General features: G+C 50.1%; 1 protein-coding gene across 1 annotated transcript; it reads left to right on the plus strand.

Moving 5' to 3' along the window:
- The first annotated feature begins 967 nt into the window (after nucleotides 1-967).
- On the plus strand, nucleotides 968-10,816 carry LOC135979981 (uncharacterized). Its single transcript, XM_065580077.1, has 2 exons — nucleotides 968-1,175; nucleotides 2,192-10,816. Exon 2 carries the CDS (start codon nucleotides 5,241-5,243, stop codon nucleotides 9,738-9,740), a length of 4,500 nt encoding a protein of 1,499 aa, XP_065436149.1. The 5' UTR covers nucleotides 968-1,175; nucleotides 2,192-5,240; the 3' UTR covers nucleotides 9,741-10,816.
- The last annotated feature ends 573 nt before the right edge of the window (nucleotides 10,817-11,389 follow it).

Here is an 11,389-nt window from a genome sequence, read left to right on the forward strand (position 1 = left end):
CAAGGTGTTCGGGAGCTGGTGGAGTTTGGGTAGCAAGACTTAGAAGCAGTGCAGTGTACCACAGGACATTGTTTCTGTCCTTCAGAACTCCTGTCTCCAGCTAAGTTCTTCAGGAATGGGAGCGCCTATTCCTTAGACTTTCACACTTTTATTTTCATCTTTTCCGTTTATCTTGGAATTTCTTCCATTAGACTGCACTGATTACTTCTTTTGAATGCTATCACAAACCTTTATCTAAAAATACCATCAGTGCGGGATTCTTGCTTCTGGGTTCTAATTTTGTAATACGAGAATGGTGAAATTCCCTTTAGTTGTAAGTCAATAAGAACGTGATAGGAACATTTGGAGCATTTATACTCCGCAGGTGATAGTGTGGTGATCAGTGGGGAACCTGGTTCATGATTAAGGCTACGATTATGTCATGGAAGTCACTGAATCCATTGACCTCCCTGACATTTTCTGCCCTGGGGCTGGAGCTCCCAGCCAGCCCCGCCCTTGGAGCTCCTAGCCCCCAGTCTGGTGGAGCGACCCCGCAGCTGCCCAGCCGCGGTGGGTGGCCCAGCAGCAGTGGGTGCTGAACTCACCTATCCCTTTTGTCAGGGATATTTTTAGTGAAAGGCTACTGTGAATTTTTATTTCCCATGACCGGTCCATGACTTTTACTAAAAATACTTGTTTAAGATTGATCCCACTTACTATTGCCCTCAAAGACTTTGAGTTAAGGAAGTTCTATTTGTTTTTTGATAAGGAGTTAAGACTTAGAAGCAGGAATCCTTCAAGTTGATGTAATCAAATAAGTAGAATTTCAAGCAAGTAATTTCCCCTTTATTACTAGGTATAATATGAAAGGTTCACAGAAGTTATAACTGAGTGTTTGGGAAAAGGAACTTTGTTTAAAATAAGCATTTATTTTATTGCACTATGACTGTATCAATGTAAACCACTATACTTGCACAGAATAAATTTGTTTTCTGATCACTTTACAGAAGGATCCATTTGATCCATTTGATCTGAATGAATTGCTTCAGGAATTACCAAGAAAACAGAAGGAAGCATTATGGGAGAGGCTGACGCATCTATTAACACACATTTTGGTAAAGAACCCAGTGGAAGGATGGCAGAGGATTGAAGATGAAAGTGATGATGATATGGAAATAGAGGAAAGTCCAAAAATGGTAAAATAAAAATACAAAATCTTCCAATATGCTATTCAAGATGCTGAGTACTTTGAATTAAGATCTTCTACCAGCAGATGTATCCACTTAGAGATTGCACAGAATTGGTTTGTACAAATTCCAAAAAACAACTTGGGGTTTTTCAGAGTTAAAGCTCTTTAATCTTTTCTTTCTCTCTTTATAGTCCAGCGTATTGACCGTTTCTGGGGTATACTTATATTAATTGATCAAATGTTATTACAAGTTCAGTCTTTTACAAATTCAGTGTTCACAGCAGAAAGCTTACCAGCCGGAGCTGAGAAATTGACAAGAATGACAACCAACAGCCAATGTAAATAACTCCGTGTCTACACTGACACTGCATCACCCTAACTACACTTACATAAGCCTTACGCCTCTTGTGGAGGTGGAGTTATGTCGGTGTATTAGAACACTTACGTTGGTGGGAGCAAGGCTGTGATGTGTAGTGGTCCACAAATTATAAAAGTTGGAGAACCGCTGCACTAACACAATAATGCTTTACCTTATATAGCACATTGCATCTGAGGATTTAAAACAATTTATAAGTGCATTAATTCACAAAACAACCCTGCTAAAGAGATACAATTTCTTATCTCTCAAATGGGGATATGCTGCAAAGTTTGGATTGCAAACCAGGCTCGTGGTTTAAATATAAACAAAATTTCTGTAATAGTAATTAAATTAATAATTAGGAATTAAATAATAAAAATCCAAAGCCTTTTCTTTGAATTTAAATTTTGTACAAACTTTGTTTTTTTGCAGATATGAATGTTGTGCCACAATTGACTTGATTGTTCAATGTTAAATGGAAACTAAGCAAGTGGATGTGTGTCCAGAACATTAAATTTGAGCCATGCAGACTCATTTTCTGTAGCTAATGCTTATTTTCCGAGGCTTTTTTTTTCAGAATTATAGCCTATTTTGAAGCCTCTTGAGTTGTTATAAAGAAAACTATTTTTCAGTTTACTTAAGATGAATTGTTTTTTAACTTTCAGAAACAAATGATAGCTGTGATCCAAGGGGTGACAACTGTAGTTACTGCTTCGATACCTGTAGTAGATGAAAATATAAACTACAAAGCTCTTCTAGAATGTGCTCTAATATTAAATGGTGGGTATTTTTCTTAATGTGGAGTTTTATATAGTATGCTGATTTTAGGCAGCACTTTAGTACACTCGTCTGCTGCTAATGGTTGAGTCTTCTTGTTTTTGTTGTGATTTGAATAAAAGGGTGTACTTTGGTGCCAGAGACACTGATATTTTGGCCTGCAGGCCTTATTTACTATGACAGCTTACTGTGAAGTATGGCAGGCAGGGAGTTGCATATCCTAATTTGGATTCCTTATTTCCTCCAAAAAATAAATTTACAATCTATAAAACACTGTTTTATGTAATTCTTTTTTTTTTTTACATCCTGTTGGTAAACTCTCCTGTCCCTAAAAAACAAGTAAACTATCAGTTTAAATACATTGTTTCAAATCTTCATGTCCAACATTCTATGGGACAGTTACCATCTCTAAATGGAAGAGGAGATGACGGTCAGTGTAATTTGTGCCCCTACTATTTAATAAGTATCAGTACGTTATAAATATACAGAATTATTAGTCCTGAGGTGGGGAGGGGAGGAGTCAACGCTTATGCTGATCTACATGGCATATTATCCTATGAGAGTGTCAAAATGCAAAATGAAGGATAAATTATTTCTACTCAAGGAGCAACAATTCTCCCTTTGCTGCTTTTGCCTGCTGTGGTGGGCTTTTACAAATGAAGACTCTGTGCAGCCAATGTCAATATGACACCTGTTTCCGCCGGGCTATTTGTATTGATGGAGAGGCAAGATTGTGAAGTCAGGACTTTAGGGTGGGATTCACAAAGATACTTAAGTGCCTAGGTCTGGCCAGTTTTAGGCTCTACTGTGATTCACAACTCCCACTGAATTCTGTAGCCTCCTAAACTCACTCAGTGCCTAAATTTTCAGGGTACAAGTTTCCCTCTGCATCTATTTTCTACCTCTGGGCACATGCACTGCTGCCTAACTCTAGGAGTCCAGACACACAAAATCATAGGGTTAGAAGAGACTTCGAGGGTCATCTAGTCGAACTCCTTGCCAAGATGCAGAATTTTGTGTCTAAACTATCCAAGACAGATGGCTATGCAGTTTCCTTTTGAAAACCTTCAGTGAAGGCGCTTCCACATCCTCCCTAGGCAGCCTGTTCCATGTCTCCTACTTAAGCCCCACAGTGGTTCACAAACCACAGAAGATAGGTGTTTGCCTACCTAAGTCATGTGCGGGGCCCAATCTGGTAGGCGTGCTCAGAGACTGCCTACTGGATTGGGTCCCATTCACAATTTGGTTGGAGGTAGTGGTGAGGCCCACTGTATAGCTTTTAGCCTGGTTCTTAGAGCACTCACCAGGAATGTGTGATGGCTGGGTTCAGTTTTCCTCTCCTCTCCCAGAGGTGGGGAAGAGCATTTGGACAAGGGTTTCCACCTCTCAGGAAAGTGCTCTAACTGCTGAGCTATGGGATATTCTGATGCAGCGCACACCCTTGGTTTCTCCTGTTGAAGCCATTCCATTGTGAATAAGTAATGAAAGAGTGATTTGGCCAGGGAGAGAGAGAGACTCTGTAGCCTGGGATATGGTAGACCCAGGGTCCAGCCGCCTTGTTCCAATGATTTTTTTTAATTATTTGTCCAAAGTGGAACAGCATCAGCAGGAGAGGTTGAAGGAGCCCCATGTCAGAATATCCCATAGCTAAGTAGTTAGAGCACTTTCCTGAGAGGTGGGAGGACCCCTGTTCAAATCATTCTCCTCCTTTGGTAGGGGAGAGAGGGAAATGGAATAGGTGTCTCCCACATCCCAAGTCAGTGCTTTGACTACTAGGCTAAAGCTATAAGGTGGGCAACTCCTCCTTCCCCAGTTTTATATGAAGTTAGGTGCCTACCTATGCCATTCTCACAAGGAACACCTAAGTCATCTAAGCTGCTTGACCACAGGATATGGGATCCCAGTTGTGACTCGCTGGTAGAGATAGTCGCTTCTCTGCAGCCTGGACTTAGGTGCATATCTTCATGAGGGGTGGGGTTTAGAACACACTCTTCTAGTCAGTATTTCCCATTGGATACCTTAGGTGACTTGCTGCCTAGTATGCTGGCTTTTGTGAATCCTATTGTATAAGGCATCTAGGCACTTAATGTAGGCTTTGTGAATCACACTTGTTCCTGTTGTTTTCTAAGTGCTTAAAAGTTAGGTGTTGTGATGCTCAGCACCTAAATCCCTTTGTGAATCTAGCTGTTAGTGTATTGGTAGGCCAAGATCCTTGGGTCTATTGCTGCTCCTGGGGATCTGCGTCCTTAGCTTCTCAGTGACTCTCAGTCCTATTTCCTCCCAGATACACCCTGTTGCAGGTTTCACTTGTGAGAAACAACAATGTTGGGGGGATGGAGCCAGCCCGGGAGAAGAACATTCATACTAAGTGCTTCACTTTAATATGAAGGAGGTGATATTGGCTGAAGTTGTTAACTTGTCATGTTGTCGATATAGTACCACCACAGTTTTTACTCCATTAGAGTTATGGAGATTTTGCCTAAAAAATCAATAACATCGTATGGCCAACATAGTCTTCTGCAAAGTGGAACTGGTTAGGATTATTCAGTTCTTCTTCGAGTGCTTGCTCATATCCATTCCATTAGGTGTGTGCGCGCCGCGTGCACGATCGTCGGAAGATTTTTACCCTAGCAACACCGGCGGGTCGGCTGTGGAGCCCCCTAGAGTGGCGCCTTCATGGCGCTGAATATATACCCCAGCCGACCCGGCGCCCCCTCAGTTCCTTCTTACCGCCCCTGACGGTCGTTGGAACTGTGGAGCGCTGCTTAGCTGTTCTCCACTTTCCCTAGCTTATCTTGTTGTATCATAGTTGTAGTTATAGTTATAGTCCTAGAGTTTGTTGTAAATTAGTTAAGTAGTTTTAAAGTTGTTCTAAGTAGTCCAGGGGATTAAGGGGGTCGTCTCCCCCCTTTCTCCCCCGGCCGCGGGGCCGGGCTCATGCCCAACGCTCCCGGCTTCAAGCTGTGCGCCTCCTGCGCTAAACCTATGCCCACGAGCGACCCGCACGACTCCTGTCTGAAGTGCCTGGGAGAGTCACACCAGACAGACAAGTGTAAAATCTGTAAGGCCTTACGTCCGAGGACCAAGAAGGAGCGGGACTTTCGGCTCAGGCAACTTCTGATGGAGGCGGCTCTTAGCCCGGACACTCCTTCCACGAGCAAGGCCCCGGCACCTAGCACCTCGGTGCGCAGTGCCCCGGCGGCACCGGCTGCGACGACCACGCGAGTGGCGTCAGACAAGCCTCCCCGGCACCGGACCTCGTCGGCACCGCAGACACAGCAAGTGCCTCGGCGCCGGTCCTTATCCCCAGGGCATAAAAAAGCCCATAAGACGGGGACATCCGTGCCGAAGACGCCAGCTCCCCCAGTGCCGGGGGTAGAGCCGCGTCCGCCAGTGGAGCAACGAAAACAGGTGCCTCCGGCACCGTCGACTCCGGCGCCGAGGCCGTTGAGTCCGGTGCAAATAGCGTCTCCCCCCAGGCCGGCGGTGATACAGTGCCTCCCGTCGACTCCAGAGACCTTCGCGGCGGCGAGAGACTTAATAGCTCTCACGGAGCCGGCACCGCCTCAACCACCGGCACCGACTGCACCGTTGACTCGCACGGTCCAGTCGAGGGGGAAACCTGCCTTGATGCGCCCGCCATCACAAGGGCTGGAACCTCGGCACCGATCCAGGTCCCGAAGCAGGTCCCCACGCCGCTCGCAGTCCCGGCACCGAATACCGTCTCGGCACCGGTCGTACTCGCGGCCAAGATCTTCTTCGCGGCACCGCTCTTCGTCTCGGCACCGATATGATCGTCGGCACCGATCAACGTCGAGACGTAGCTCTCGGCACCGCTACGGTCGACGCTCGACGTCGAGGGGTCGCTCCCGGCACCGGGCATACTCCAGGTCCTCGTCGAGGTCCAGATCCGACTCCCGGCACCGACGAGGTCATCGGCACCGGTCGCGGTCCCGGCACCGATCGCCGGCACCGCGCAGAGATAGATCATCTCCGGACCGGCACCGTGCGGCACCGCAGCCCACCGGGATGGTTTCATCTCTCTCGGCACCGCCATGGCCGTCAAGATCGGTGTCTCGTTCCTCGGAGGACCTGTCGAGATCGGCATACCCCCCTCAAGGGCACGCCGAGGAACAAAATTTCGGCCACTGGCAAGAGATGGCAGAGGACCACTCTCATGGACCATCTCACTGGTCGTTTTGGACCCCGTGGGCGTACCACCAAGAGCAAGGGGCTCCAATACCATCGACCTCTCGCTCGGGTCACTCGGTCAGAAGGGCCCCAGAATCCACCATCTCTCGGCCTCCGCCAGGAGGCATGGAGGCTTCGGTGTCCACGCCACCCGACACCAGGGACCCTAGTGCAGGTGATGCCCCGGCCCAAGAGCAAGGGGATCAGGACCCCCCCTTGGATCCGGTACCACCGGAGGCATCCTCTTCCTCCTCTCCGGACGAGGCAGTGGCGGGCACTTCATGTACGGGTCCCCCTCCGATAGATCTTCGGGCTCACCAGGATCTCCTGCGTAGGATGGCCCGTAATATGGACCTGCAGGCGGAGGAGATAGTGGAGGTGCACGACCCGATCGTGAACATCCTTGGAGCAGATGCCCCATCGAGGGTGGCGTTACCTCTGATCCGCACGATACAATCGAATGCGGATACGATATGGCAAACTCCTGCCTCCATTCCACCCACAGCGAGAGGGGTGGAAAGAAAATACTTTGTCCCCTCTAAGGACTATGGGTACTTGTATACCCACCCCCAACCGTGTTCACTGGTGGTGGAATCAGTGAATGCACGAGAGCGCCACGGCCAGCAGGCTGCAGCGCCTAAATCAAAAGAGGCTAAGCGGCTCGATCTGTTTGGCCGTAAGGTTTACTCAGCCGGAGGGCTACAACTTAGAGCGGCGAACCAACAGGCGCTACTGAGCCGCTACAATTTCAACTCCTGGAACTCTATGGGGAAGTTTAAGGAGTTGATTCCCCAAGAGTCCAGGGAAGAGTTTGGAGCCATGGTAGAGGAGGGCAAGAAGGTGGCTCGGACCTCCTTGCAGGCCTCCTTGGACATTGCAGACTCAGCGGCGAGGACCCTGGCTTCGGGTATCGCTATGCGCAGGATCTCCTGGCTTCAGGTTTCGGGTTTGCCTCCGGAGCTGCAGCAAACCCTACAAGATCTGCCTTTTGAGGGTCATGGATTGTTCTCAGATAAGACGGACTCTCGCCTGCAGAGCCTCAAGGACTCGAGAACAATCATGCGCTCCCTGGGGATGCATGTTGTGGGCCCCCAGCGCAGGCCATTTAGGCCGCAGCCTCAGCGCTTCTACCCCCCCCCGCCTCGTCAGAGACAGGACTCGGCCCGGAGGCGAGGGCGAGGTGGTAGAAGAAGGTGGACCGGCCCTCAACCCGGCCCTCAACCCAGAACCAGGGGCCACCTAGACCACCTTCAGGCCCCAGGCAGAACTTTTGAAGGTGCGGTCGAGGACGGCGCCCCAGTCATCCCCCAGGATCCAGCCCCCTCCTTTCGGGATCGCCTCTCCCACTTCCACCGTGCTTGGTCCCTTATAACTTCGGACCGTTGGGTCCTCCGCACGGTGGAGAGGGGATACGCTATCCAGTTTTCTTCATTTCCCCCCTCCTCCCCCCCTTCCCCGTCCCTCTTCAGGGACCCTTCTCACGAGCAACTTCTTATACAGGAAGTCTCTACGCTCCTCGCCATGGGGGCCATAGAGGAGGTTCCGGTGGATTTAAGGGGCAGGGGATTCTATTCCCGTTACTTCCTCATCCCCAAGTCCAAAGGAGGTCTGCGACCCATCTTGGACTTGCGCGGACTCAACAAATTCGTAGTAAAGTTGAAGTTCCGCATGGTCTCTCTGGGGGCCATTATCCCTTCCCTCGATCCTGGAGACTGGTTTGCCGCCCTCGACATGAAAGACGCATACTTTCACATTGCTATTTACCCGCCTCACAGACGCTTCCTCCGATTCGTGGTAAACAGGGTGCACTACCAATTTGCAGTCCTTCCCTTCGGCCTATCCTCGGCCCCACGGGTGTTCACGAAATGTATGGCTGTCGTGGCAGCGTACCTTCGTCGGCAAGGGATACAGGTGTTCCCGTACCTAGACGACTGGCTGGTACGCGGTCGCACCAAGGAACAAGTTCGCGATCACGTCCACATAATAGTGCGCACATTCAACAAGTTGGGTATCCTACTCAACAAGGACAAATCCACTCTAGAACCTACCCAGAGAATAGAATTCATCGGTGCGGTTCTAGACTCCAGACGCGCACAAGCCATCCTGCCAGACAATCGCTTTTGCACCATCACGAGCCTCATCCAAGGACTCAAGGCCTTCCCAACTACCACGGTGAGGTCGTGCCTTACCCTCCTGGGTCACATGGCTTCCTGCACGTACGTAACCAGGCATGCCAGACTTCGGCTTCGCCCACTCCAGACCTGGGTTTCATCAATATACCGCCCACATCGGGACAGCCTGAATATGGTGGTCACAATCCCGAACTCGGTCCTGACCTCCCTCACATGGTGGCTAGATCACAGTGTAGTTTGCGAGGGGATGCCGTTTCACGCCCCACAACCCTCTCTGCACCTGGTCACAGACGCTTCATCTCTGGGTTGGGGCGCCCATCTCAACGAGCACCATACCCAGGGCCTGTGGACTGCACCTCAGCTAGCCCTACACATCAATGTTCGGGAACTGATGGCGGTGCGCCTGGCGTGCCAGGCATTTCTCAATCTCCTACGGGGCCGCTGTGTGTTAGTTCTCACCGACAACACCACGGCCATGTTTTACATCAACAAGCAAGGAGGAGCACGTTCGTCAATTCTATGCCAAGAGGCCATTCGCCTGTGGGACTTCTGCATCGCCCACTCAATCCATCTCACGGCATCGTTCCTCCCTGGAGTCCAGAACACTTTAGCGGACCGACTCAGCAGGTCCTTTCAAACGCACGAGTGGTCTATCCGTCCGGACATCATACATTCCGTCTTCCAGAAGTGGGGGTTTCCCCAGATAGACCTGTTTGCATCTCGAGACAACAGGAAGTGCCACGTGTTCTGCTCCCTGCAAGGTCGAGCCCCGGGCTCCCTCTCGGACGCGTTTCTCCTTCCCTGGAAGGACCACCTGTTTTATGCCTTCCCTCCGTTTCCTCTGGTCCACAAGGTACTGCTCAAATTGCGCAGAGACCAGGCACAGGTAATTCTGGTCGCTCCAGCGTGGCCGAGACAACATTGGTACACCACGCTGTTGGAACTCTCGGTCCAGACACCGATCCCGCTTCCGTTGTATCCGGATCTCATCACGCAGAACCACGGCCGGCTGCGTCACCCCGACCTGCAATCACTCCACCTCACGGCGTGGCTGCTCCATGGTTCACCCAGGCAGAGCAACAGTGTTCACACTCTGTCCAACAGATTCTGCTGAGCAGTAGGAAGCCCTCAACACGGACCACATACTTGGCCAAGTGGAAGCGGTTCTCCTGTTGGTGCGAACAACGAGCCACGTCCCCCTTGCACGCACCTATTCCTCTTATTTTGGAATATCTCCTCTCCCTAAAACAGCAGGGGTTGGCGATATCTTCAATTAGAGTTCACCTGGCCGCTATATCGGCCTTCCATCCAGGGGAACTCGCGTCCTCGGTATTCTCTAACCCGATGGTCGTTAGATTCCTCAAGGGCTTAGACCGGATGTACCCACAACAACGTCAGCCCGTTCCGACGTGGGACCTCAACCTGGTTCTCTCCAAGCTCACAGGTCCTCCATTCGAGCCACTGGCCACCTGTTCACTTTTGTACCTATCCTGGAAGACAGCCTTCCTCGTAGCCATCACCTCAGCAAGGCGCGTTTCTGAACTCAGGGCGCTTACATCCGAGCCCCCTTACACAGTTTTCCATAAGGATAAAGTGCAGCTCCGCCCACATCCTGCCTTTCTCCCTAAGGTGGTTTCTCCATTTCATATCAACCAGGATATATTTCTCCCGGTCTTTCACCCTAAACCACATGCTTCTCGCCAGGATCAACGTTTGCATTCCCTGGACGTACGCAGGGCCCTGGCCTTCTATATTGACCGCACAAGGCCCTTTAGAAAGACGACGCAACTCTTCGTTGCAGTGGCCGACCGAATGAAAGGCTCACCGGTCTCATCACAACGCCTATCCTCCTGGATTACGTCTTGCATCCGGACTTGCTACGACCTGGCAGGTGTCTCAGCACCCCACCTCACCGCTCACTCCACGAGGGCCCAAGCTTCCTCGGCGGCTTTCCTGGCGCAAGTTCCGATCCAGGACATTTGTAGAGCTGCGGTTTGGTCGTCAGTCCACACGTTTACAGAACACTATGCACTAGTGCAGCAGTCCAGGGACGATGCTGCCTTTGGATCAGCGGTTTTGCACACAGCAATGTCTCACTCCGACCCCACCACCTAAGTTGGGCTTGGGAGTCACCTAATGGAATGGATATGAGCAAGCACTCGAAGAAGAAAAGACGGTTACTCACCGTTGTAACTGTTGTTCTTCGAGATGTGTTGCTCATATCCATTCCAAACCCGCCCTCCGTCCCCACTGTCGGAGTAGCCGGCAAGAAGGAACTGAGGGGGCGCCGGGTCGGCTGGGGTATATATTCAGCGCCATGAAGGCGCCACTCTAGGGGGCTCCACAGCCGACCCGCCGGTGTTGCTAGGGTAAAAATCTTCCGACGATCGTGCACGCGGCGCGCACACACCTAATGGAATGGATATGAGCAAAACATCTCGAAGAACAACAGTTACAACGGTGAGTAACCGTCTTTTTTTCCTTGAAGCCCTCTCCTCAGCAACTTGATCATCAAAGTGAAAGTAACAAGAATTAGCTTACACTCTGTTCATTTATGGAGCTGAACACCAACTGGAGTAAGGAAAGTTTTAGTATGTCATAATCTGACATTGCCTCTCTTTTGAGCAGATATCCACCAACTTCAGAATTAAAAAAAAAAAAAAAAAGCATCTCTCCTTCACATAGATATAGCTATTGCTCCAGTGACTCTTTGGTCAAGAATCAGGGTACCATCTGGAAATAAATTTATCACCAACTTAATTG

The sequence above is a fragment of the Chrysemys picta genome, unplaced genomic scaffold (assembly GCF_011386835.1).
Source record: "Chrysemys picta bellii isolate R12L10 unplaced genomic scaffold, ASM1138683v2 scaf1517, whole genome shotgun sequence".
NCBI lineage: Eukaryota > Metazoa > Chordata > Testudines > Emydidae > Chrysemys > Chrysemys picta.

Coding starts and splice junctions, on each gene's coding strand:
- LOC135979981 (XM_065580077.1), top strand. CDS start 5,241: ATGCCCAACGCTCCCGGCTTCAAGCTGTGCGCCTCCTGCGCTAAACCT.